At 36.0% G+C, this 27,360-nt stretch overlaps 14 protein-coding genes across 14 annotated transcripts; 8 read left to right on the forward strand and 6 right to left on the reverse strand.

Moving 5' to 3' along the window:
- Window positions 1–145: 145 nt before the first annotated feature.
- Window positions 146–1,705, forward strand: VPS64 (Vps64p; the record flags this gene model as incomplete). The annotated part of the gene is made up of 1 exon (XM_003674708.1): window positions 146–1,705. One exon carries the CDS (start codon window positions 146–148, stop codon window positions 1,703–1,705), a length of 1,560 nt encoding a protein of 519 aa, XP_003674756.1.
- A 124-nt stretch (window positions 1,706–1,829) lies between these two features.
- RKM2 (protein-lysine N-methyltransferase) lies at window positions 1,830–3,221 on the forward strand (the record flags this gene model as incomplete). Its single annotated transcript, XM_003674709.1, has 1 exon — window positions 1,830–3,221. The coding sequence occupies one exon, from the start codon at window positions 1,830–1,832 to the stop codon at window positions 3,219–3,221; it is 1,392 nt and encodes a 463-aa protein (XP_003674757.1).
- A 79-nt stretch (window positions 3,222–3,300) lies between these two features.
- CBS2 (Cbs2p) lies at window positions 3,301–4,446 on the reverse strand (the record flags this gene model as incomplete). The annotated part of the gene is made up of 1 exon (XM_003674710.1): window positions 3,301–4,446. One exon carries the CDS (start codon window positions 4,444–4,446, stop codon window positions 3,301–3,303), a length of 1,146 nt encoding a protein of 381 aa, XP_003674758.1.
- Window positions 4,447–5,152: 706 nt separating this feature from the next.
- CAB5 (putative dephospho-CoA kinase) lies at window positions 5,153–5,875 on the forward strand (the record flags this gene model as incomplete). Its single annotated transcript, XM_003674711.1, has 1 exon — window positions 5,153–5,875. One exon carries the CDS (start codon window positions 5,153–5,155, stop codon window positions 5,873–5,875), a length of 723 nt encoding a protein of 240 aa, XP_003674759.1.
- An 89-nt stretch (window positions 5,876–5,964) lies between these two features.
- REF2 (RNA-processing protein REF2) lies at window positions 5,965–7,788 on the reverse strand (the record flags this gene model as incomplete). Its single annotated transcript, XM_003674712.1, has 1 exon — window positions 5,965–7,788. The coding sequence occupies one exon, from the start codon at window positions 7,786–7,788 to the stop codon at window positions 5,965–5,967; it is 1,824 nt and encodes a 607-aa protein (XP_003674760.1).
- A 421-nt stretch (window positions 7,789–8,209) lies between these two features.
- MSS116 (ATP-dependent RNA helicase) lies at window positions 8,210–10,264 on the forward strand (the record flags this gene model as incomplete). Its single annotated transcript, XM_003674713.1, has 1 exon — window positions 8,210–10,264. One exon carries the CDS (start codon window positions 8,210–8,212, stop codon window positions 10,262–10,264), a length of 2,055 nt encoding a protein of 684 aa, XP_003674761.1.
- Window positions 10,265–10,565: 301 nt separating this feature from the next.
- Window positions 10,566–12,338, forward strand: NUP42 (FG-nucleoporin NUP42; the record flags this gene model as incomplete). Its single annotated transcript, XM_003674714.1, has 1 exon — window positions 10,566–12,338. The coding sequence occupies one exon, from the start codon at window positions 10,566–10,568 to the stop codon at window positions 12,336–12,338; it is 1,773 nt and encodes a 590-aa protein (XP_003674762.1).
- Window positions 12,339–12,413: 75 nt separating this feature from the next.
- HST4 (NAD-dependent histone deacetylase HST4) lies at window positions 12,414–13,502 on the reverse strand (the record flags this gene model as incomplete). The annotated part of the gene is made up of 1 exon (XM_003674715.1): window positions 12,414–13,502. One exon carries the CDS (start codon window positions 13,500–13,502, stop codon window positions 12,414–12,416), a length of 1,089 nt encoding a protein of 362 aa, XP_003674763.1.
- Window positions 13,503–14,319: 817 nt separating this feature from the next.
- Window positions 14,320–16,881, forward strand: SND1 (Snd1p; the record flags this gene model as incomplete). The annotated part of the gene is made up of 1 exon (XM_003674716.1): window positions 14,320–16,881. One exon carries the CDS (start codon window positions 14,320–14,322, stop codon window positions 16,879–16,881), a length of 2,562 nt encoding a protein of 853 aa, XP_003674764.1.
- A 382-nt stretch (window positions 16,882–17,263) lies between these two features.
- On the forward strand, window positions 17,264–18,373 carry ATC1 (Atc1p; the record flags this gene model as incomplete). The annotated part of the gene is made up of 1 exon (XM_003674717.1): window positions 17,264–18,373. The coding sequence occupies one exon, from the start codon at window positions 17,264–17,266 to the stop codon at window positions 18,371–18,373; it is 1,110 nt and encodes a 369-aa protein (XP_003674765.1).
- Window positions 18,374–18,588: 215 nt separating this feature from the next.
- On the reverse strand, window positions 18,589–19,239 carry PLP1 (Plp1p; the record flags this gene model as incomplete). Its single annotated transcript, XM_003674718.1, has 1 exon — window positions 18,589–19,239. The coding sequence occupies one exon, from the start codon at window positions 19,237–19,239 to the stop codon at window positions 18,589–18,591; it is 651 nt and encodes a 216-aa protein (XP_003674766.1).
- Window positions 19,240–19,373: 134 nt separating this feature from the next.
- On the reverse strand, window positions 19,374–20,834 carry CDC1 (putative lipid phosphatase CDC1; the record flags this gene model as incomplete). Its single annotated transcript, XM_003674719.1, has 1 exon — window positions 19,374–20,834. One exon carries the CDS (start codon window positions 20,832–20,834, stop codon window positions 19,374–19,376), a length of 1,461 nt encoding a protein of 486 aa, XP_003674767.1.
- Window positions 20,835–21,031: 197 nt separating this feature from the next.
- Window positions 21,032–22,627, forward strand: SAS4 (Sas4p; the record flags this gene model as incomplete). The annotated part of the gene is made up of 1 exon (XM_003674720.1): window positions 21,032–22,627. One exon carries the CDS (start codon window positions 21,032–21,034, stop codon window positions 22,625–22,627), a length of 1,596 nt encoding a protein of 531 aa, XP_003674768.1.
- A 124-nt stretch (window positions 22,628–22,751) lies between these two features.
- On the reverse strand, window positions 22,752–27,248 carry SCC2 (cohesin-loading factor complex subunit SCC2; the record flags this gene model as incomplete). Its single annotated transcript, XM_003674721.1, has 1 exon — window positions 22,752–27,248. One exon carries the CDS (start codon window positions 27,246–27,248, stop codon window positions 22,752–22,754), a length of 4,497 nt encoding a protein of 1,498 aa, XP_003674769.1.
- Window positions 27,249–27,360: the final 112 nt, after the last annotated feature.

Here is a 27,360-nt window from a genome sequence, read left to right on the forward strand (position 1 = left end):
TGATCTTTGTTTCAATGCGAATAAATGAAATTTTAAAAGGGAACCTTAACCTAACCTTCCACCTGCCTCAAACTCTCCATTGACAAACAAAACCACACTCAAAAAGTACAGGGGGCCATCAATTCATCTCTTCTTAATACAAACCATGAAGAGGCGACCTCCACCACCCACAACCTCGATGACTATCGCCTCCCCAGAACGAGCAACAACAACAGCAACAACAACCAACGACACCTCATCATCGCCCCCAATCCAAATGAAAGTCGCCCATGGAAGAGCAAGATCTAACTCTAGAAGCTCGGGATCGCGCTCAGTTATCGATCTGGAGCAAGAGAACCTTATGTTCCCACAGGATCAACAACCTCCAGCCGTCGCTCCCATCGTTGCCGTCCACCCAAGGAACCGGTACACTCATATCATCGTCCTCAAATCATTGAATGCTACCTTCGAGACTAAATTCCTTGTGGTGCCCTTCAAACCAGATATCTTGAAGTTGGGGAGACCCGTGGCCAATACCGGCGGCAATGCAAATGGAAAGGGCAATAGTGCCGGAGGCGCAAGTTCTGTCGTTAGGTCAGATAATGGGAATTTTGACTCAAGAGTCCTGTCGAGGAACCATGCTTGTTTGTCGTGTGATGCTGAGTCAGGGGAAATCTTGATCCACGATTTGAATTCAAGTAATGGGACTTTTGTCAATGGGATTCGAATCTCTAATGACGATGTCGAGTTGAATATTGGCGACGTCATTGATTTGGGAACAGATATTGATAATAAGTTTGAGCATAGGAAGATAAGCGCGTTTGTGGAAGATATATCCGTCATTCCATTGATTAATACAGAATCTACGACTTCTAACAGTGGTGGTAGTTCAAATAACGTTAATTTTTCACCAAAGAATCCAGGACAAAGTTCTTCAGAGGTGCAAGATAATGCTCCCTTAACTGCAGGAAATCAAAGTTTTAACGGTAATGCGTCCATGGGTGAAATAAATTTGGCAACTACGGCTCAAAGAGCTGCTTTTGAAGCGGCAATGTTTGGTGACGTTAATAATTTGGATTTGGAAGATTCTGTACTGGGTGTGGAAACAGAAGTGTTGAGTGGCATATTCATGAATAATTCAGTGGGGACAAGTTCAAATCTAATTAATATAATAAAGACTTTATCCACAGAGATTTCATTGGAGAGGAAAGAATTGAATAAACTGCAGTCAATGACTAATTTCCTTATTAATTACTCAACAAATATTGGCAAAATCACACAGGGCATGAAAGATCTGCATGAAAAGCAACTTAATAAACTTCAAGGATCGCTGAGAAAGACATTAGCCGAAAAGCATGAAATTTTATTGCAAGATTGTAAAGACCAAATTTCCAAGATTGAAGCAGAGAAGAATAATTTGGAAGCCGCTCTGAATAAGAAAAAAGAACAAAATGATGAACACATATCGAAATTGAAGATGCAATTGAATGAACTTAAAGCAAGTTTTGAAAACGAAAAGAGTAAAAACATGGAATTGTCCAAGAATATTTCTATAAAGAAAGATAAGAAATATAAGAAACTTGCAAGAGATTCCTCTGGAGAAAAAGAAGCACCTGTAGATAAATCAACCAATCCACCAATCCTGAAATTGAATAAGACACAAAAGACGATTGCCACAGCAACTGTTGCGGCCATCATTGCAATTGTTATCAAGTATAAGAGCTGATTGCTCATCGGACTTTTTTTCCTCTTCGACACGAAAAAAAAATTTCCCATCTGAAAATTGGAAAGAGTCCTCACTAGACAAAGGGAACACACAAAACATTAGTGGAAACTGCCATCCAAACACAATGGAGCAGAAGATAACCTCATTACTCAATTGGTTGCATACGTCACCAGAATTCTACCTGAATGAGAATGTGACCATTAATGAAACGGAAGCCTCCGGAAGAGGTGTTGTACTTTGTAAGAATAAACTAGTCAAGAATGACTTGATCATATCAGTCCCCACAACCCACCAGATAAATTTCCATACCGTACTTTATCATATTTCAAAGTTTAATCCTGATTTGTCCATACCTAGTGTAACTGTAAATGAGGGAAGCATCGATATTGATGACCCTAGAAATGAGGCATATAGCATTTTAGAGCAGGACTTCCTATTAGAATTAACATCATTTCAATTATTATGTCTTTATATTATTGCAGAATGGATTCTTTTACCAGTTTGGTCCAATGATGCAACGGTCTCCTACTGGAAACCATTTTTTGATGTATTGCCAGCGAAAGAAGAATTGAGATCTATACCTACTAAGTGGAATCTAATGGACGCATCTCCGTACAAACCTTTAATACCGTTTCTATCTGATGCATCTTTTTCCCATACTGAAAGAATCAGTAAATTAGTAAAAAACGATTGGGAGATCATTGCACCTATTTTGTTGACTTGGAACAATATGTTTAGCCACAAGGTGAAAGACGTACCTTCTATGGAAGAACTATATTTGGAATATCTGCACGTATATTTTGTGATAAATTCGAGATGTCTTTACTATGAAATTCCAATAAAGAAAAATAAAGATATAGCTAGCAACTTTACATTAGTTCCTTATGTCGATTTTCTTAATCATGTACCAGAAGTAGGAGAACATTGTTATCCCAGTCTTACTACCACAAAGCATGAAACTGAGCTGAAGGCATTTACTATCAGGTGTGGAGAGAAAGGGTATAATCAGGTTGGAGAGGAAATATTCCTAAATTATGGTGCTCATTCCAATGATTTCTTATCAAATGAGTATGGGTTCGTCTTAGAGAATAATGAATGGAACTTTATTGACGTTTCTGAGGAAATTCTAGAAATGACTGAAGGCAATCTGGAAACTATTTCTTTTTTGAAAGAAAATGAATATTGGGGTGATTATACCATAAATTTTGATGATATAAGTTATAGAATATGGGTAACGATGAGTCTAATAGTTACAAAAGATATACGACGTGTGGAGAAATTCATACAGGGGTTCATCTCGGAAGATTTTTTCAGACCAAAGATTCGTGAACCGTTAATACACTTACTCTCCAGTCTGAAAAAAAAGTATGAAGAAAGAATAATAAATCTAACTCAAATGCGTTTGCATGATATCAATGATACATGGTGTATTGATAATCTCCTGATAATATATAATGATTATCTTTACATTCTTGATCACCATATCAGTGCTTTGGGGGAAATTAATGAAAAGTAATTGGAATATATGAACTTGTTTTAATACATAATTTATTTACATGATAATAATAACAATTATGATTAACGTAAGATGATATTTATAAATAATGGTAATCTAATCTTCTATGCTTTGCGAGTAAAAGTTTACCTTTAACCAACCACTTTAACATTTCATTCCATTTGCAATCAATATTATTGGAATAGGCTAGTCTAACAAAGTAACCACATAATTCGTCAATATTGCTCTGGATTGGCACAGGTTTTTTTAGTCTGGAAGCTTTGCTCTGATTTGAACTCTTTTTCAATGAATCAATTATGAGATTATAAAGTCTATCCTGATCTAACGCGATGGATGAATTCGTTATCACACTCAAGGAAGGATATGCAATTTTTAATATTTTTACTTGTTCTTTTATAAGTCTTCGCAGTAGTTCCGTGGCTTTTACTAGCATTAATAGTTCTCCACTATATTGACAATCGTATAATAAACTTAATGATTCAATACAGCTATCTACAATCAATCTCTCCAATCTGAATAATAAAAGTTCACCAAATGGTAAAAGCACAAACTCCAGTGGAGTACTTTCTAAAGTGTTTCTTCTTGAATGTGATTCAGTCTCTTTCAACAACCGTATAAATTCATTCTCCTTCATCATGTCTTGTTCATTAACCAATAATGGATTGTAATTCCTTAAATCTCGTGGTATGGGACTCAAAAACATACTCAAACCATTTTTCCTCACGTTAACATGGAACTCATTCGAAGCCTTTGCTATATGCGTTGGGTTCCTCACTTTGGTCATTCCTATAAAGAGATTCGGTCTTATAGAAGGCTGTTTCCAAACTTTCTCGTATAAGTATTCGATGGATCCAAATGGTGGGTTCACAAGCATCACATTGGTAGTGGGCGAAATAGATTTCTTATACTTAGTGAGAGAGGAGGTCAAACTCTTAGCACGATGTTCAGCCACTAATAGATTATCGATGGTAGCTACTTCTCCCGTTGAATAAATAGGTGGGTTACATGAGGCCATGAATTGTAGTTCGGAAGAAGGAATTTCCCCCTTATGATGGATTGATATCTTGGAATCACCATCTAGAAACCGCTGTAATTGTTTTTGGTCTTGTAAAAGGAGCACAATCTTGGGCACTTTCGGTTGTGTCGGAAGTTTAGCTATTTCAGATGCAATTAACGGGGAGATTGCAGAGTTCCCCAGGGTGTATAATCTGGGTATCGTTGCCATTGTTATGGTATTAAACTCTACAAACCACGATCCCTTTTTCCTCTTTGCTTTAGGATGGATAGCTGAGTCTATATTGTATTCAGAGGTGGAACCGGAGAGATTATAGATGCTTCAATTTTTAATTTGATAGTTATGATTTACAGAAAATATTAAATATAAGCACTTTTCTAACAAAATAAGTTTAGTTTCTGTAGTTGAATATGGATAATCAGTATGGCAGTTCATTTTATTGAGGTTTCAAGTGAATCCAACTTTTGGTAATTTTTATTTATATTATTAATATTTTCTTATTGATTTCCTTGAATTGAATCTAAATATATAGCCAATTTAATTAATTATAAAATAAATAAAAACTAATTGGGTCTATTACTTGCTTCTCACCCATTAATTTTGATGCCTTTTAGGTAAGAGGGTATATCCTTAGTTCACACACTTATGTTGGTACTTTTCTCTTTCGTGTCACACGAAAATGTTCATGGAGGGAACATGAAGTAACCAGAAAGCACTCCAACCTTTACTTAAAGCATACCAAACAGAAGTTTACTCTTAAAAATTGTAGTATCTATCAGAATTTGAGTCCCATTCACAAAAGCTATATTTGAACTTTGAACAAGATCGGAATTTGGAAAGCACACAAAAAACTTACTAGGTATCTGAGAATCAAAAAAGTAATACTGAAGATTAACACTAAATCCACTAGGTGAACATGCTAGTTGTGGGACTCACTGGTGGTATTGCTAGCGGTAAGAGTACTGTTTCTAGACGGTTACAGGAGAATCACAAGCTACCAATTGTAGATGCAGATAAGATTGCCAGAGACGTGGTAGAACCAGGGCAAACTGCGTACAAGCAAATAGTTAGTTATTTCGAGGGAAAGGTACAGAATTTACTGCTAGAGGATGGTCATTTGAATAGACCTGAATTAGGCAAATGGGTTTTCAGTCATCCTCAGGATTTGAAAGTATTGAATAAGATCACCCATCCTGCTGTAAGATACGCGATCTTTAAAGCTTTAGGATATTATTATATAAGAGGGTATCGAATGTGTGTGCTAGATGTTCCCTTGTTATTTGAAGCTCACATGGATACAATATGTGGTGTCACCATTAGCGTTGTTTGTGATCGCTCCACTCAATTGGAAAGGTTACAAGTTAGAAATGTAGGAATGACGTTGGAGGAGGCTGAAAATAGAATTAAGTCCCAGATGTCTACAGAGGAGAGAATTATCAGATCTGACTATGTCCTGGAAAATAATGGCACGCTACTTCATCTCTATGATCAAATTAATGATGTCGTGAAAACGATTCAACCCACTTTTATGAGGACGTCCTTGGAATATTTCCCACCTTTTGGTGCTGTGAGTGCTACTGCCGTGATATTGTCAAGAATGATAAGTTCCAAATTCCAACAGAAGAAGCGTGAACAATAAAACAATAATATAGTAATAAATATATTTACAACGTACATACTAATTTGAAATTAAATATAATATATATGTAATTAAGTGGGTAATTAAAGCTACCTTGAGGATTTTATTGGGTAATTATTTCTAACCACTATGGGTGGCTTATTATTATATGGTAATCCACCTCTATCCTTCCTTAACAGTAGTTTATTTTCCCCAAATGCTCTTGCAATTATAGGATTTCTATACAATTTTCTCCCCATTGTATTTTTGCTCTTTTCGATGATATCCTCTTCATCTACTATTATTGGATCTCTAGGTTGTTGTTGTTTCAAACTGCTACTAAAATTCGTGAAACTAGTTCTATAATGCATTGGGGTATTAGTATCACAATTAATAGGACCCCCTTTAATATCGACAATATCGGAATATAAATCTGGAGATGAGGTTAGGTCTAGTGATGGTTGTAATGGGATAGGTTTTGATGTAAAGTTTTCCAAATGTAGGACCTCATTTGGTTCGCCCTCTTTAAATGGTTTTAATATCTTCTTCAACTCAATGGGAGAAACGATTAAACCATGATTTGGCAAGTCATCACCGTACACAGTAATCAATTTAGGATCTGAAATGAATTTGATTGAATTTGTTGGAGTCTTACCTGCCGTTGGCATCGTCGTTCTTTTCTTCAAAATAGATTTACCTACTTTGACATCAGATGTGCTTCGTGGTTTCTTAAGTTGAATGGAGGTGGAATTTGATGAAGAAAAAGAAGATGATGATGAGTCACTGGGCTCATCATCAGGAAGCGGTCTTTTCTTGCTTGTTTCCTCTACGGCAATATCACTTTTTAAATATTTAGAGAAGGAGATCTTCTTTTTCGAGTCAAGCTTTGGTTGAGAAGAACTTAGAGCATCATTGGTATTAATATTATTTGCACGATCATCTGGGGTAGCATCTTTCTTCTGTTCTGATTCAGTTTTCGTTGAATTTGAATTTTCACTCATCTTTGGAGTAGCAATATGAATATGTGGCTTCTTCACTTTCTCGGGACTTGACGATATCAACTTATCCTTTTTTTTCTTCACCGTCGTTGTTGTAGTTCTTGGTTTCAACAGTTTTGAAGACGTGGCAGTCTTCGTAGCTGTTGTTGCTGCTGTTGTTGTTGTTGTTTTAGCTGTAGTTGACGAGGTAGAAGGTTTTTTCAACTTTGAGCTAGCTCTCGATCGTTTTGTTAATTTTTCTTTACTACTGTTACTACCCGAAGATGAAGAACTTCTATTCATATTCCCTTTAATTTCCAGATCGGAGTAGCCAATTTTCTTCAAGAAGGTAATATAAGCCAAGATATTGTCACTAAATTCCGAATCCAATATACATAAATTGGCAATTGTTTCCAACAGTATAGGATTCTTGCTAAATTTAGCTATTAATTTTTCATCTTGTAAGATTGCATTGATATAATTTTTCCTTTGAATTGGTTTCAAATTGTTAAATTCTTTATTTATGAAAGTTGGTGGATCTTCGAATATATCTATTGGTTTTTGCACCGGTTCGGGCGCTGGAGGAGAAATTTGTTGTTGTTGTTGCTGTTGTTGCTGCTGCTGTTGTTGAAAGTGTTGTTGCAATTGCTGTATCTTCAAATTCTTCAAATTGGATAATTGCAACAGATAATCTGAGTACATTGATTTTAGCCCATTAAATAATTGAATATCTGCTTCAGTAACACCCATCTCTTTTCTCTGAATATGTTGATTATCATTTGTGAATTGAGTCAAAGCTAAATTTAAAGAAGTTAAATAGTTATCAATCTTATTGAATTGTTCTTGAGATAGGAATGGGGTGGAGTTGAAATCTACAACGTCCGCACGGATCTGCTGTATTGTGGTTGATTGCAAGGCGTGTGAAATGTTTACTAGTTGTGGGATGGGTGCTGACATGTTATTTGTTTCTTCTGGAGAGGAGGGCTTTGCTGATGTGCTTATTCGTGGTGCTGTATGTAACCTTCGATCCGTGATGCAACAGGGTCAAAGATACAGAACAGTGATAGAAAGAAGACAGAAAATAAGTATATATATGACTCCCTGGCCTGCTTACTGCGTTTAAGTGTATGCTGGATGTCTGTCAGCTTTGTAGTCTAAGTAACTACAATCTTTCTTCGAGTGCTTCAGTTAAGTTACTCGTTGGTTTTAGTAGAACGGCCGTTCACAGCGACGTCGCTCGAAACGACACATTCTATCGCAAACGCTGTCTTCCTGGTAATGAAATTGGTATAAAGTGAAATATATTATTCCAGTCTTCTTGTCTGTGTGAACTCGAGGAGATCAAGGAGAATCAGTCAAGTCTAGTTCACACATTCAAATGCTACAAACAAAAGCACTGGCATCCACTTTGTGGAAGCCGTCCATGAGACTGGTCGTCTTGAATGCTCTGAGAGCAAATGGTCCTGTCTTGCCCCAAATGAGAACTTACTACGAAGGTGATCGTGGGAGAGGTGGTGGACAACGAGGTGGCCGTAGTGGGGGGTATAGTCGTAACTTTAACCCCAAGTTCCAGAATAAGGATTCTGGTGGCGGCGGCTACAGAAACAATAGAAGGTTTCAACCAAGAGGTGAAGAACAAGAGGCTACCTTAGGTTCCTCTTCTCAGTTTACCAAGAAGATTATCCGTATCCCACAGGAGGAAGCACTCGCTACCAATGCTGTCACTTTGGACAGTCTCTTGGAGGAAGGTATTATCGATACCATGCTACATAAATCTATCTCGAGGATGAATTTCCCCGGTTTGACTCCCGTTCAACAACGTACCATTAAACCTATCTTGACTACTTCTACTTCGGATGATGTTATTGCTAGGGCTAAGACTGGTACGGGGAAAACATTTGCATTTTTAATTCCCATGTTTCAACATTTGATTAATACTAAATTGGATAGCCAAAATATGGTGAAATGTGTTATCGTCGCACCAACAAGAGATTTAGCATTGCAGATTGAAGCTGAAGTGAAGAAAATTCATGATAATAATTATGGCTTGAAGAAGTTTGGATGTGTTTCACTGGTCGGTGGGACCAATTTTGGGATGGCCATGAGAAAGATGGATCAATTAAGACCAAATATCATTATTGGGACTCCCGGTAGATTGATTGATGTTATGGACAAATACTCTGATAAATTTTTCAAATATGTGGATTTTAAGATTTTGGATGAAGCTGATAGATTATTGGAAATTGGATTTAAAGAAGATTTGGAATATATTTCAAGTACTTTGAATAGAATTAATGCTGTCGGCAAGGATCATATCAGAACATTATTGTTTTCTGCTACATTGGATGAAAAAGTTCAAGTCTTGGCTAATAATATTATGAACAAAGAACAATGTCTTTTCTTAGATACTGTGGATAAGAACGAACCAGAAGCTCACGAAAAGATTGATCAGGCCGTGGTACTAACAGACCATTTTGCTCATAACATTTATGCTGCCATTGAACATTTAAGATTGAAAATTAAAGAAGACCCAGAATACAAGACAATTGTCTTCACTCCAACCGTTAAATTCACCAAGTTTTTCTCCCAATTATTGAAGAAAGAATTTGGAAGTCAATTACCAATTTACGAATTCCATGGTCAAATTGAACAAAGAAGAAGAACACGTATAGTGGGGGATTTCAAGAGAGTAAAAGCTGGTCTTTTAGTTTGCACTGATGTTGGTGCCCGTGGTATGGATTTCCCTAACGTTAAAGAAGTTATTCAAGTTGGTGTTCCATCTGAATTGGCTAACTATATTCATAGAATCGGTAGAACCGCTCGTAGTGGGAAAGAAGGTTCCTCCACTCTATTCATTTGTAAATATGAGCTACCTTTCATCGAAAGATTGAAATTTGAGAAGAAAATCGTTATTGAAAATAAAACTAATTATACACCACCTGAAGATTTGAAGACTGAATTTGCTGACCTGATTAAGGATTATTATGATTTTGGTGACGTCTTAATAAGTATAATATCATCTTACAGAGCTTGTATTAGAGAATATGGATTCCGTGATAGAGAAATATTACCTGATATTGCTGCTAGTTATGGGATACTTCTAAATGATCCAGAACGTAAGATTCCAATTCAAAGCAGAGGTTTCTTAGAAAAGATTGGATTTGCACGTAATCCATTAGCTCGTAAGATGTTCCAAGTTGAAGGTGAAAGTTATGACAGTAGTGCAGCTGATGAAGGTGACGAAGAATATTCCGGAAGAGGCGGTTATAGAAGAAATAACTATAACAATCGTTCCTCATCAAGGGGACATTCGAACACGAGGTTTGATCGTGGTGGATCTCGTAACAACTTCGATAGACCACAAAGATATGGTAATAAGAGCTATGGTGGTGGTAGCTCTGAAGGGCATAACCCACGTTTTGATGACAATTAAACATGGGGTTGACATAATACAGCATAATTTTTGGAAGCAATTCCACCTGTAAATAATAAATTATCTTCTATAAACAATGCTTATAAATAGGACCTGTAAAATAAAATAAAACTCATTAATGATATGTCGTTGCTATCTTTTAAGTAATATTGAGACTACACTCTAAATTTTCTAAACCGGCCTTTCAATAATCTTCAGAAAAAAAAACCAATGAATAAAACAGTTCAAAATAAAAGATGCTCGAAACATTATTCGAAGTGCTATATTCCACAACTCCCATCCGATTCTCGTTCCAGTTATCATGTACGGCTATAGGAACAACAATAACAACAATAATTCCAGAAGAACCCCCTGTAAATATTTCCAAACTGGGACATGCAAGAATGGTAATAACTGTCGATTTGCACATGTGTACATAAACGGTAACAATGGAGGAGGGAACAACAATAACACTCGTGAAGAGGGAAAATCAGATTCTGAGAGATATGCACAATTTATTAAACCACAGGAACTTCCCAAACTGGAGAAGGAAATCACTAGTGATTTAGCTACAGTTGATTATATTAAAATGAAACCATTGTCATCGTCTTATAGTCTGCCGTTACCATGTGCTTTGAATCTTATAGCAAATAGAGATTACTCTGCAGAAGAATCAAGGTGGCAATATCATCAAGCTCGCCAAAATAATACATTAAATGCCTATGAGTTGGAAATGAATGCCAGAGATAAGGATATAAGGAAATGTATGGATCGAATTAAAGCTCGTCCCGATTGGGCTGCAAGATATTTACAAAAGAATACACAAGAATTGACAGAACATGGTCGCCTGGCGATGGCGAAAGAATTCATTGATTTTCCACTTGATTTAACTGGCGCATCATATGCTAATAACAGTACAGCTACACAGGGTACCCCAAGTAACTTATTTGGAGGCAATCCATTTGCGCCAGCAACTTCCAGTACATCTACAGCCTCTCCGTTCGCATCAACTTCGACCCCATCATCAACATTTGGTAGTCCATTCGGTCAAACTGGAGCAGGTCCTGGGACTACAAACACTGGATCTGCATTCGGTGCCAACCCATTTAGTCAAAACAATGCTACACAACCCGCTGGTGGAGCATTCGGTAAACCCGCATTTGGTGCGACTCCTACATCAACTAATACTGGTACACCATTTGGCGGATCGTCAGCCTTTGGTAAACCTGCATTTGGAACTGCACCAGCAGCAGGTGCAACTAACAGTAGCCCATTTGGGGCGGCAGGAAGTTCATCAGCATTTGGGAAACCTGCATTTGGAGCAACCCCCCAAAGCACTAATACAACATCAGCATTTGGGACAGCTACGCAAACTACGGGATCACCGTTTGGATCAATGTCCCAAACTGCCGGTACCAGTTCAGCATTTGGCAATCCAGCGTTTGGGACAGGAAGTACGGCTTCCCAACCTGCTACTGCCAGTGCATTTGGGTCGACTGCATTCGGAACACCAGGATTTGGCAGTATACCAGCAGCAGGAGCTGCTGCCCAACCTGCAATGACCACATCGGGTTCTTTTGGTTCATCAGCATTTGGCACGTCAGGATTTGGCAACATTGGAAATGGAGCAGCCAAAAACTCACCATTTGGTACCCTTTCCGGAACGACAGCTACTTCAGCTTTTGGGAATACAACTAATAACACAACAGTAAATGATAAATCTCCATTTGGTCTTCCTGCTACTGGACAAAATGCATCGCCCTTTGGTCTTCCGACAACTAATACAAAGGAAAGTTCAGCGTTCGGTTCTGCAAATACTCAATCGAGTCAAGCCTCACCTTTTGGTGCCCCATTGAATACTCAACCAAATGGACTCTTTGGCCAGGCTACTAGTAACATGAAACAAACGGGTCAATCTGATGGTGCAACTAATAATAACGAAAATAGACGTTTTATTCAAGGTATATCATCCGAAAATGATACGGTAGTTAAGGAAGAAGATTTATTGCCTACGGTGCTTGAACAATTCAAAGCTGTCAAATTTTCCCTTGGCAAAGTACCAGATGTGCCACCACCTCTTTCATTGATTGCATAACTATATTCAACTTTAGTATTACAACTTTTAAATCTATATGTATGAAAAGAATTACGTACTTTAACTAGATGAATATTAGATTTTCCATTGGATTAAATTCGGAAGTTCTTGGCAATCACCCAGGACGACCAAATCGGTGTTCCCAATAAGCTTCAAGATTCTTTGTGAAGGAGGCTCGTTTGTAATTAGCAATATAATTCCATTTTTCCTTGAACGGACTTTCTCAGCAAAGGCTTTCACCATATTAATGACACCTGGAATTCTCAATGTAGTACCAACGATGATTAGACAATCAGGAACTTTCTTTACATCCAATCTATTCCATTTGGCGATTTCTTCACCATCTGGATGTAATTCGTTATATAATATAACTTTTGGTCTTAATTTTCCAATACTTCGATTCCTTAGCCCGGCTTCTCGTCTCATATTTTGCATTTCCATGCAATGGGTGCAGTCAGGTACCAGAGAACCATTTTGTGAAGTATTCGATTTAAATAAAGTAGAGTCATAAGGCGATGTCTTATGACATAACGTGCAACTCATCAAATTGACATCTCCATGCAATTGAATCGTTTTTTCCCTCAGATCATCCAATTTATTCTCCAATCCATCAATATTTTGAGTATATGATCTCAATAGTCTACCTTGAGAAGCTAATTCATTGAGAAAAGTATGGAATTTAGTGGGGGAGGCCTCTCTTGACATCTTATTCAATTTGTTCATCAATGTATTGAAACGTAAAGTGGTTTCATTATCCGAATAAACATAATTATAATCGAATAATGATTTTGTAGAGTTGTTCATCAAAAGACTTGATTTGGAAGATGATCTGAAATCAGGTATCCCTGCATGAGTTGAGATACCAGCCCCAGCAATGACAACTATTCTTTGGCAATGTGTCAATGCATATTGCAAAAATTTTAATTCTTTATTTGAAGGTTTTATGAGACCATCCTGATAATCTCGCAATGAGAGTATTGTATTTTCAATGGGACGATATCTTAATGGTGGTTTTCTTGGTGATAATTTCTTCAATTGAGTTATAAGCCTCTTTGGCTTTATGTCTATTGAATTTAAGTCATAGAGGGTGGCAGAAGTGGATGGTACCTTTATGGTAGATGGTGGAGGCGTTAGCGGCAGCTGTTGCTGTTGTAATTTGGGCATTGGTTATATTAAGTAGTTGGATATAGGTATACAGTCGTGGATTACTTGGATGCTGCAACAAGATATCATCGGTTGTCAACTATGTAACAAAAGCTCTATATATACGCTGACTTGATGCTTTAGCAAGGGAACCTGCAATTTCCACCAGACGCCAAAAATCATTTCAATTTTTCAGTTTATTATTGTTTTACGCGTCGTGTCTGCCACTTAGATTTCCGAAAAGGGTTAAAGAGTTTTGGGTATAACGCGTCTGTCCTTTTCCACTAATCGTTAGTGAATAAACAGTCTTTGCTATGGCACTCACATATACTTACTTATTCCATTTCCGTAGATACAAATTAAGCAGATCAACTAATCAACATGACGCCCGTCGTAGGCCCCGTTGTACTTGGGTTCTAAGTGATCTCTCCCGCAGATCATACACAGAACTTGTATCATATTGAGGAGAGACAAAGGGACGAGTCCTTGTGTATGTAAGTTATATGGCTTGTATCCTTGACAATAACGTTGAGTGCTTTTTCCTATCTTGTCATTATCTCCCCATGTTAAAATAAATACGAGAAAGGGGTTACGTAATCTCGTCGTTTGTTGAAAATTGATGAATAAATTACTCATCAGGCACTTTCTTTGCAGATCGTGATCCATTCAACAACCTACCACAATACAGTACATTCTCTCCGTCAAAGACCAGTAACTCTCACCCTGGCACTATAAAAAGACTAACTACTCCACACGTCGAAATATTGAAACAAACCTCGATAATTTCTAACCAGAACTATAACATAGCATAACATAGCATAACATACCATAATCAGGGATGGATAGCAACGATCGAACGACTAACGCAGTTATCCCTGCATCAAATTCAAATATAAACACGAAGTATACACCGAAGGTCTCCGTGAAAACCATCGATTCATTGTTTCTTCTTAATTATTCCGATATACCCCCACCACTAAATGATACCTATACGACTCCGGTAAATAATAAGAGCCACTTCGATTCACTCCGGCATTTCAAAACTTTCAATGTATTTCTTTACATCGATATACCGACGATAGACTATTATAATGACGAATTAAAACACAATAAACTATCAAAACTTAACAAGAAATTTAAATTACATCGTCTAAAAGAAGCTATTTTAAATTCATTTACTCACAATAATAATCATTTATTTTGGGATTTCCTAATAGATCAATGTTCTAATGAACCAAGCATTGCTGAGGGAGGAGAAGGAGAAAAAAAATCCATATCCATAACCATTTTATCCTCGGGTTCACTACGTTATGTGGAAACATTTAAATACTTGATGGAAACAATTTATGGTACTTTATCCGTATTGACAAATTTAAACAAATTAGATTTGAAGTTCAAGATATCTGTGACGCCGACAACTTTGAAATGGTTTACCACATTCTTGAACAAGGATCTTTTGAACAAAAATATTATTGAATTCAATAATATTGGAACTTATAACTCTTCCATTAATTCAATATCAGCATCGCCGTTCAAAGATTATTTCAGTAAACTAACTAATAAATTTAGTAAAAGAAATGGTCAAAACCCTGATGAATTGGAATCGATAACAATAATAACAAACAATACAGGTGTGAAGGCGTTATTAACCATCTTGTCTGATAAACCTTTAACAAATTTTATATCACAGGAATCAATTCAGGAATTACACGAATCAAATTCCAACTCCAACTCAAAAGCAAATTCAAACGAATCAACAACATCTCCGCCACCATTAAAGCGAGAATCATCATCATTATTAAATTTTCAAAACTCTTTACTAACGTCAAATAAAGATAAAGCCGTAAGAATAAGATCATTATCGATAAATAGAAGATCAAACAAAGCACATTTTTTCAAAACTGAGCAAATATTAGGCAACACGGTGGGGTCACCACCACCACCTCCTTTAAACAACCATATAATGACCAAAAACGATACGCTTATAAATACAATAATACCGACAAAGAATATAAACTCATTAATTGATAAACGACAATTACATTCAAGATCACCATCCTTATCATCAACTACGTCCTTGTTATCGTTGCCCTCTGCATCTTCTTTTAATTATAAGACACCCATCGCTTCTCCTCAGCCAATACATCTGCCAGATTTTGATAATAATAATAATTCAAGTTCATTCTTACACAGAGACTCTCACCATTTGGGGATACATAAATTAAACTCAAATGCCTCCAATGCATCAATTCAAAATAGTATAATTGAATATGACGAGGACGAGGACGAGGACGATGATGATGATGAAGAAGAAGAGGATGATGATTTGGAAAAATATGAGGATGACGATGATGAATGTTTAAGCTTTTATGCTCCAAGTCTACTTTCTAGAACCGCATCAACAGTGGACTTGGAAGCATTGAATAACGAAACTAATAACGACATTAATAAAAGTAGTGCCACAATTAGAAGGAAAAATAGATTTAGATCTTTAAGTTTAATGGATCCCGCTTTAAAGGGACCATTCACCCAAACTAATAACGCTAATAATAACCTCTCTAAAGTGAACTCAACTTCTAATTTTAAAAATATTTATATTCATGACGGACATTTCATTGGGGATGGAGCTAAGGTAGGAAAGAAACAATACACTCCTCCAAATAATAATGCAAATGGATTAATACCACCTGAATTTTACTCCAGAATTTCATCTCCATCTACTAGTGCAAATAGTTCGAATCAATCTTTGCAAACCTTAAACACTCCCAGCAACAATAATATGGAAACACCTACCCAATGGACTAAACAATTGACTGCCCATGATGACACTTTACACCACTCCACATCTTCTACATCATTATTCGAACGGAATTTGATTAATAAATCATTTGAAGAATCGAGAAAGCAAAAAGCCTCTAATATATTTGATAGATTAATCGAAAAAAATAATAACAACAAAAAAATGAATGATATTTCATTGAATTTCAAATCGTTACAAGATGAGGATATAATGATATCAGGGATAGCCAATTCAACCTCGGAGAATTCAGTCAATTCAATGTCTACTTGTACTTCTGGAGAACAATATACTACAGAAGGTGAAGATTATAATATGAGAAGCTCCAGTACCGTAAAAATACCCTCTTCTCAGAATCAACAGAGTGTGAAGAGAATTCAATCAGTGGACATATATGGAGATGAAGATCAGAACGTAAACTATTTTAATTCCATGTATCCAAGCAGTTCAGAAAAAAGAGGGACCAGTTCTGGTAATAGCTCCAGCACAAATGTTCCTAAAAAGGAGACTTACAAGAAAGCCGTATCAATAGATCTTTATGGAGATAATAAAGGAAGTACTGATGACCTAGGGAACTGGATTTTAGGAGGAAATGCAAGATAATATAAAAACAGCATATATAAACTTAATATTTAAGACAATACCAAGTAGTTTTATCAGCTTTGGAAACTAAATTATACTTTTCTATATTTCAGTCACGTGAGTGGTCAATATCTCGAATAAATATACCATCGTTAACAACGATACGAATCTCGAAATTTTTTTTAAAAATCCGCGATGAGCAAAAGGAAAAAAGTGAAAAATAGTAGAAAATTTACTAGATTTACTTGCGATAAAAGAACTACAAGATTGTCAGTTATCAGGTCAATCAAACATTTTCTGAACTTCATAAGTGAGTGCTTGTCTGTTATTAAATTTTGGGGTTGAAAGCTATTTTTTTGAAAACTAAAGAGATAGCAAGAGAGATAATTTCTATACATATACTATGGATGAGTTTCAACCAGAGCTAGGGTTAGATAATACAAATGATTCAAGTAACGTTGATATGGATTTTCATCAATTACTGACAAGAGCTAATGTGGACTTTGATGATAAATCAAAGTTGGATATACAACTTAATAAGGGTGTTTTATCCGTCCCAACCCCACCAACTTCGTCATCCTCATCGTCCTCACCCTCCGTTCCTACACCTGCCAACTCTAACGATAAGGAATTTGAAGCTGCCATTGAATCAGCTATGAAGTTGACCTCCGGTGATTTATTGGACTCAACTATTCTGAATGCAGATAAGCATTTTACTTTGGATAGCTTGTTAGGTGACGAGAATGACACAGATATGTTATTTGCCCTACAAATGGCAGACAATCAAACACAAGCTCATAAATCCATAGAGGGGGAAAATTCCAATATTAAGAGAAATATATCCGAATCTGATGATAGTCTAATAGTTGATACAAAAAATAAAAAGATTAAACTAGATGAAAAATTTGGAACAATAATGGAGATACAGAAAGGTGACAGCACGCATATATTATCACCAGTATCACTTTCACCCTCTTCTGAGGCAAACATAAGTCAAAACCAAATAAAGCAGGGGAAGCATATAGCATCCGATCCTCAATTATCCATAGAAAAGTTATCTTTTGACAAAAAAAAGCATATCATAAAAAGATCGACAAGTAAACCTTTAATTCAACCAAAAGAAGAAAAAGTAAAAGCTGAAACAGTATATCAGGAACTTCCGTTACCTGAAAAGTTAACCAATGAATATACCATGCTTCAAATTCAAGAGACAAAAAGAAGGATAATAAACACACACAAACTGATGTTGAATTTTAACTTCCTAAAAGATGGGTACGCAAGATCTTGTGTGGAGTTAAAGAAGACAATGAACTGCCTAAAAGATAGTGAAATTCACAGGGCCCATCTGTTATCAGAGAATGAAATAATAAAGACAGAAAATGCTAAGCTTCGTGAAGAATTAGCTGCTCTGAAGAATGCACCACTGAAGAATCCAAATTCAGCTAATCAAATCGAGTACCCTCAATTAATTGATATCGATAATGATGGATTGACTGAATTACAATTAGATTAAACCAATTACTTCAAGTAATTTTCATCGCCGCACTTTCCTATAGCATCATTTTCATATCGAAATATCCCATCATGAATATTTATTTAGACATGTTCATTCATTCTGATAGAGACATTTATTAGTAATCATTCAAATTATAATGCATATGTAGATTTACAAAAAATACACTTAAAAATATCATAAAAATGATTTCGACTACCAATTCTTAGTTTATTCTATATATCTAAACCGCTGTCACTACCCTCGTCATCGTGACTACGAGAACTCAAAATACGTCGATCTTTGGTTAATGTTGTCCCCGAAAAAGATTTAATGACACCTGATGATAAAAGAACTTTTTCCAACATTTCTATTTTAAAGCCATTTGGATCATTGCCCAATTGGCTAAATCCCACTAGTCTCATTGATTCAACTCCTCGGCAATAGCCAATAACAAAAGGAAGAACCTTAATTCGTAGTTTTTGTACAAGAAATGGACATTTTTGGACGTCCACTTTGACAAATTTAGTGTCTAAATATTTTCTTGCTAATGTCTCTAGTCGTTCATTCATATAGCGACATTTCTCAAATGTATCCAAACCAAAATGAATCACAATTTTCGGTAGGTCCTTCGATATCCTAATCAACTCAGATTCTTTTTCAACTTCCACGAGTATCCCATAGCCGGATTCATTGACGTTCTTCGATACTTTCTTTAAATGGTCTGAGATTTCCTCCATCCTCTGTTCTCTATATTTGGAAAAGAATTGATCGCTTTCCTCGTCCAGTTCATCTAATAACTCTTCCAAACTCAAATCACTGTCATCATCTTGATCTCTAGTGCCATCAAGAACACGTTTCTCGTATGCGTCTATCTTTCTATCCATCGCCTCAGTTATATCTTGTGGTAGAACTGAGGTCCATCGTTTTATAGCGAAATGTTTTTCGTTTTAGAGTGCCATCGCGTCTCAATAATTAAATCGATATTTTCGTATAGTATAGACGATTAGGATGTATTTAGTTAAATAATGAAATAATAATAATAGAATATGCAAAGCACCATCACCAATAAGGTAAATGCGTTAATTATGAATCCTGAAATGGAACTACGTTCATTAACTTTGAACTTTGTAGGATCGATTGCTGTCCCGTCCTCCTTCGTTCTGGCAGATGGCGACGTGAGTGGTAATTCTATTTCTGCTGTTCTTCTCATTCTAAAGGTCTTGGCCAAACGAGGAGCCACTGTCTGATTGAATGTCCTCGGAGACAAATGGATATATCCGAAGGTCATAACGGAAAACAATATCATTACCAAATACATTTTTATTGGCTTATATGGATCAGGCATGAAACAAAGCTCTGTCTGGAATGTATCACCATTGGGCAGCTGATCTGGGTTATATAAGGAGAGTAATTGAATAGCTGGCTTACTTACCCCCATATTCATAGCACAAGATTTGACAGTAATCTCTTCTGCATGTTTCGTCTTGCCGTTTGCTGTGTAAGTGTGCGTCACTCGACAATAATCGTGGTCATCTCCAGAAAATAAAAAGCTTGGTTGAATTAGAGAAAGAATTTCTTGTGAGGCAGCAGAATCGATGACAGTTTGATATTGATCACCTTTCTGAATGGGGAATGTCTTCTTTGATTCCCTCAAAGAACCACAATTCTGTTGCTTTGCATTTCTCCACAGTGGTACATGCGTTAATAAAAATTTAGGTAACGGGTGTTCCCCTTCAGCAAATTTATTCATGAATTCTCGAGGTACCTTAGAAATGTTAAGGTTAGCTTTATCTGACAATGAAATGGTGTCAACAAGGACAAAAGTATGATTTCCAAAATCATGATAAGAGGATGGTTCACCAAAATATGCTGTCCATCTATTTAAACTAGATTCAATCACCGTATCACCGAAGCCGATGTCATGATTTCCAGGTAAAGACATTATCGTTTTTACGGACTCCTTCTTAGGGAATATCTTATGAAATCTTGAATACTCCTGAAACCAATACTCATCTTCCCAATATCTGCCACCATCGAATAAATCTCCTAGAAAGAAATTTGTGTTGGGCTCCAGGTAATAATTAACATATTTCCAATTTCGTTCATGATAGTGATCTAACAACACTCTTGTAAAATAATTGACAATAGCAGGTCGTCCTGGATAAGAATGTGCGTCCATAATTTGTGGATCAGCAAACAGTGCCACTTTATGACTTTGGGCATCTTTAGGCCATTGCTCCCATTTTGACCAGTTACATTTCATCATGGCCCTCTTAACAACTATATTTTCATAGTAGTGAATAACAACAAGCCACATTATAAACAAAAGTGAGATGTATCTCCAATATACTCTATTTTTATCTTGTTCATATTGCATTTTCCATGGGGCACTCTTGCCTTTTTCCTTATCATCATTTCTCATCTCACTGTCTTCGCCAAACTCTGGCAGTTGATTATTGGAACGGTTTCGTGAAAACATGACAAATTAGCATGCCTCTCTATGATCAAGTATAACTACAATTTTAGTACTGTCGTTGTTTATCTCCATTCTGTTTACTGTTGTCTTTTTTTAAACGATGTTAGCAAAAAAAATGTCGTGAAATTTCCAACGTGAATAATGAACCTCAATTCATAACACGAAGGAAAAGGCGTTAAAGACGGAGGTTTGTATCGCATATGATGGAAGAAATTGGTGCCCAAGAGAGTCAATCATCAAGATCAAGATCAAGATCGTTGAGATCAAAGAATAAGGAAGAAGAGGAAGAAAATAGCGAAAAATTTGATTTTGATTCCGATGAGTTTGAAATTAACCCAACAAGAAGACTAAAACTCATTACAAGAGGAGGCCCCCCTGTCTTTTCAAAGAGGGATAACAGTAACAAGAATAGCACTGATGCTGGTTCAGATAAAGTTGCCAAGAAGAACAAGATGGATGCAAGCGACACGAAAAGATTAATTACTAGTATGATTTTGCAGATCGATGAATGTAAACTACAATCCCCAAAAAAGAATCCTGAAATATATTCTGATCCATTACCTGACTCTTTGTATGAGTTGTTTCACAAGAGAATGCTAAGACATGAGAATAGAATGATTGAACAAGATGTCATTCAAGGTGAAAACGAAGCCGAGAGATTGACTTTGATAGCAGAGAAACTCGATATGGTTACGTGGCCAATGACTTTACAAAAAGTAACAAAGATAAATGATCCCACAGATGATGACGAGATGACTAGAAAGAGAGCACAGACAATAGATTCGATTAAGTTTATGCTTGAAAAGTTTAATTTAATGAAAAGAAAAAGTATTGGATTAACTGGAATTCAAAAGGCAACGAAGGGTAAGAATGCTAAAATTAATCCATTGCGGAGTTGGTATAAAATCTATAAACGTGTTGATAGAAGCTTAATATATCCTGAATACCATAGTTCATCTGATGAAGATGAAGAAGAGATGGAAATTGATAATATTAGGAATCATAGAAGAAAATTACGGGAAGCTCAGTGTGGTGGTTCCATTATAATCACCTTAAAAAATAGCAGCAATTATGCAATTGTAGCTGAACCGCTTAGAGGACCATATGTAGTCAAAGCGTCAGGAAAAGAAAAACGCTCATGGAAGAAATTGTTAAAAGGTGGTAAAAAATTTAAGTATCATCCTCCTTTATCCAATCAGGTTGCTACCCCAATAAGAAGAAGGAAAGTCACATTTACCTTAAATAAGGAAGTTTCTGATGGGATTACAAGCTCACGAACAGCTTCAATAATAAAGCCGCTTCAACTGGAGACAAACGATGTGTCACCAAATGATGCTACTTTGCATGCTAGGAATACACAACTAGTTCATGACCTGAAAACAACCACGGTAATAGGGCAAATATCTCGTATGTCTAGCAATTCAACTCAAAAGAAATCTATAAAGTCCACTTCACATTCTAAAGAATACACCAAATTGGTGCACGATAAGGACATATCCTTGGAGAACGATGAACTTAGAAAATCATGGGGTTATCTACCTCAGGATAAAACGCCAATACTCAAATCAACGGCGCCTCAGGGCCTTTTTTCTTTGATAAAGAAAGGGAAACATTTGATAACACCGCCAAATTTGTTTAAGAAAAATCTTGCTCCTAAGCGATTAAAGCAGAGGACACTACCACAATTTAAAAGGAAGATCAAATCGACTGAATCATCGATCAAGAAACCTCTTGAGGATGCAAACCAAATTCGAGAAGAACTTGCTAAGCATTTAGAAATGGGAACGCAGAATTAGAGTACGTGTTACTCTAGCTGGGTTTTAATTTTATATCGTTGAATTTCCACAGTGATAATGAATATAATCTTATATATACTGCTATATTTATATTTAGCAACTTCATGCATAATGCATGCAACAGTCAATACGTTATTTTTTCCATCATGTCCAAATATAGCGAAGTTAATTCTTCCTCTGACTTGTTCATCACTCCCGTCACAATTTCAGTGATTCTATAACCGTCACATTTTTTAATTGGATGCAAGTGTCTATTCTTCAATTCTGATTCTTGGGTTATATCATATTCTAAAATGTCACTCCTTATTCCATAAATAGCCATCATGTACTCACTGATTTCGAGAAGAATTAATTGAACCCTAAAAGAATTCAAAAAAGTTGCACTCCTGTGTCGACCGTCTGACTCTTGTAAAGTGTCTTCTGTTTTTTCCTTTAGTTGCTCTTGAATTATATTCAGATTTTTCAAAATAATGAAGAGGTCAAACTGTGAGTTCAGACTCAGCTGCGGCATATTGGATAGTAATAACATTATTGAACGCATCCTTGCATCATCGACTTCGGTCCCAACAATGCCATTGAAATTAGAATTAATAATTTTGACAATTGCTTTGATGAACTTGGGCGAATTCTTTTTTCCAGTGCCAATAATATCCTGAACCGATCTCAAAAACATAAGATTTTTCAAATAATGAGTTGGCTCTATCGAATATAAATAAGCAGACGCGATATTAACCCCTTTGGGTACAGCTGAGAGAACCAGCGATTCAAATTTTTCAAAGAGATCCTGTAAAATTTCCTTAGCTATATGGGCTAGGTACTTGTTCGTCGATGACATCAATGCAATGACTGTGGGGATCGCATAAGTGGGGTTGGTATATCCATATTGCAGTATTAATTTTAAGAGACGAAGTGCTACTAACGAACTCTTTGCATCAATGGAAAGACATATATCTAAAATATTCTTTAGAAATCTTGATACAAGTGCTGAACATACTCCATCGTTAATAAATTCGGTTTTCTGCTCTCTTAGAAGATCTTTTTTAAGGGATTTATTGGAAGATAGTGTCTTATCAACACCTGCTTTTCTAATGGACTTTTTTTCTTCCAATACAAAGAAGTCAAAAAAACTCTCTAGGATGACTAGCTTTATATCCAGACTGTTGCTTTGAAATTCGTTATCTAGTAATGTAAGTATATGTTTCGAGTTGAATAGTTTTGGATAATCACCACAAAGTTTTGTTAGATTCTTAATAGAAATTCTTCGGATAATATGGACAATATTTACTTTTGAGAGGACAAGCAAACACTTGGTAACGTACTGATACAGAGACTCCCCATCTTGGATGTAAATTATCTTATTCTTAGTAGTATCTAGAGGACAGAATCTTGCAAATCCAGTAGCCAAGTATATAAGTCGTTGCAGCTTTCCATCAGCAATTATTTTGTTAGGCTCCTTTGTAGCTCTGTTGATATAAGGACTAAGATGACCAAAACAGGATGAGCATGCTTTAGAAACTCTCTCATAATTGTTTCGTTGTGAGGCGACGATCCAAATTAAGGGCATAGCTGCATCTAATTCTCTTGTACTCATTTTCGGTAATCTACTAAGTAAGGTAGTTTCTAAATTAAACAGGAATTTAGATTGAAAATTGGACAATGTTTCAAATACATTCTTAAAGAGATGAAGAATATGATACTGCAACTCCGACCCTTCTTCAGATAGCAAATAAGGATAAAGGGAGATAATATGGTCTTTCGTTATAAAGCACGTTGAACAGTCTGAAAACTTACTTAGAAGGGTAAGGTACTTCTGTTTTTGAATCTTTAAAGCATCATTAGTGGAGTCTGACGATTGAAGTTCAACAATGCTTTGAACCAAAAAGTTCGTTAAAGTGTTTAAAGCTTTCTTTATAGTCTGATACACTGGAGGAGTATGTACCTTTTCATTCAAAAGATAGAAATTCAGGAATGAATCAAATAGTTGTGAACATTTTTCATTCAATGATGCTATTCCAGCCAAAACCAAAACAATCATGCTGCAGAGTAATCCTTCCTGTTCTAGATCATCCTTTAGTGCATCAATGGAGAAAATCCAGCGATCAAGAAGAATCTCTCTTGCCATGGCGATAATAGTATCTTCCTCATCCTCTATTTTCAAAAGTATTCGGGATCCAACAAAAATTTTAGTCTCTATATCGGAGGATTCATCATAAATCTTACTATTTATTTTCAGCACACGCTTTCTTACCAGAATGCTATCGTCATCAAAATTATTGTTAATCTGCTTGTAGAAATTTAAATATGATGAGTTGATGCTTACTAGATCTAGAATGGCATCTTTTACAGATGCAGATGAATCACTCAGTCTTTGCTGCATTGTGTCTTTCACCAAAGGATTATTTAGGAAATTTGCATCTTTATTTGCAAGCATAGAGAGACATTTGATAGCTGTGGATCTTAGCTTAATTTTCTCCTGACCTAAAAACGATAAAATGAGTTTCAAATAGGGCTCATACAGATTTAGTATTTCAAATGCATGGAGGATTGAATTGAATTCCCCCTCAATGGTCGTACTATCCTTAATAGCATTTACTATGAGTTCCTCTTTGTTTAATTTTGAAAGTTCGTCTTCAACGATCCCAATTATTGTTCGATTACTATCCTCTTCCTCCTTTGTTTCTGCAAAGTTCCTTAACTTGAGTAATGTAATATACCTCTGGTTCCAAAGGTATTTAAAGTTGGACATTCGAGTTGAATTAACTTTAACAAACTCGAGACAATCTTCAAAATAGCTTAAAAATAGCGGCACATTTTCTGGATAGTTGAATAATTCAATTAGGTTTTTAGAAAGTTTAGATCCTATCTTACATTTCAATTCGAAAATACTAGACCCGATGTTCCCAAGAATTTGTAAGCACGTAGAATCGATATTGGTATTCCTTGAGTGTGTTGGACTGAAAATCGTTAATAATTTTTTCATTAAGGAACTCAATAATTCATTCACGGCAGGCCATTGTGGACATGGTAGTAATTGCGTCAGGTCTTGTGCATAATGGTCTAAAACGTGACGGTATTTTGTTGTGTTCTCAAGAAATTGCCTTACTATAGTTTCGTTAATTGTTTCAGAAATATTTTGTAATCCTTGTTGCTGTTTGTGATTTTCATTTTCCAGCAGTCTTAATGTATCTGGTGTAATCTCATTCAGACTTTTAGCATAATCATAGCAGTTAAAAATTTCAAGCATTTTTAGAATAGTAATAGTAAAATCAGTGACATATGTTCCGTTATCGACTTTCCTTAGTTTTTTTTGTAGTCGTTTTAGAGGTAACCCTTCACTTTGTGTTAACAATTCTTGCAATATGAAGTCTCTTTGATCGGGAAGTTTAGCGAATAAAGATACTAGAATAGCAGTACTTGAATTTTTTATATTTTCCAAAACGTTAGTATTTTGAGAAGCGATCAAAGTTGCAAAGTCAGAGTTATCGTTCATTAGAACACCCGTGAAGACATAAACAAGTTTTGTAATGAGCCCATCGTCTAAATATGGACTGTTTTGGATATATAATGGAAGTAGTGATATAGATTCGTTAAGATATGATGTTTCTGTCTTAAGATCAGATTGTATCATATCACCTATGGCAGTGGTTGATTCAAATGCCGTAGCGATAAAATTCAATGGGGTTAGCACATATCTTTCCAAGGACAATCTTTTATCGCTTCTGTTAAATTTAAATATTGTAAATATACAGATTGTCGAACCGTATATTATCCTTCTCCAAGAGTTGCGCTCATTTATCTTTGATGTGTTATCCAATTGGTCTGATAACGCCTGAATATTGTCAGTTAATAAGTTTAATAGCATTTGAAGCCATTCGGTTTCAATTTGGTTCCATATTTGCGGTATTGAAACAATATTTTTCAAGACCAACGATAATGTTTCTATACATTTTTCTGTAAGAATATGAGCATCATTCGGAAGAGTGCTCCAGTATTCTAAATTTGCGTAAACTTCGGCCGTTTGTCCCTGATATCCAACATATTCAAGAATTGATTTAAGGTCCTTAATATATTGTTCACCTAGTGTCATTTGATTCATTGATACTCCAGAAATGACTTTGGCTTTCTTTTCGGGTTGCTCTAATTCTTTTTCTAAATACAGTGAGATATCACCGAGAGGACGTTTTGGAGAGTGCGTCTTTTCTACTATTGGAATTGGTGAAGGCTTTATATCCTTTGAATATTTTATGTTTTCTTGAATAGCTTTAGAATTATTTGCCAGAAGACACTTTTTAGCTAATGGAGACAAATTCGCATCAAATTGCAAAGACTGCGAAGTCCCACCACTCTCAAGGTGTCTGACCGGTCGTCTAAATAGTAGTTGGTTTGATGGATTTGTCGTATCTTCAGGGAAATGGAGATTTATACCTTCAATCTTCTCAATTTCAGAGGATGCAGTAGACGGATCAAATGGATTTTGCTGGTGTGGCAAACCGAGTGATATATTGGAAGTTATCAGTGTGGCAAGTCCATCTTTAGGCACCAAATGATTCAATGGTTGGTTTTCTAATGCTTCAAGCATATGTTTAGGTATATTTGAATGTTCTCCAGGATAACTTGACATTGGCGCTTGTTGGGTAACGAGATGAGATGAAGATTTGTTTAATACTTGTAATGTTCGAGCACCTAAATCATAAAGTTAAAAAACCAGACTAATCTATTCGTAAAATATGTCA

This window comes from Naumovozyma castellii, chromosome 2 (assembly GCF_000237345.1).
Source record: "Naumovozyma castellii chromosome 2, complete genome".
NCBI classification, from domain to species: Eukaryota; Fungi; Ascomycota; class Saccharomycetes; order Saccharomycetales; family Saccharomycetaceae; genus Naumovozyma; species Naumovozyma castellii.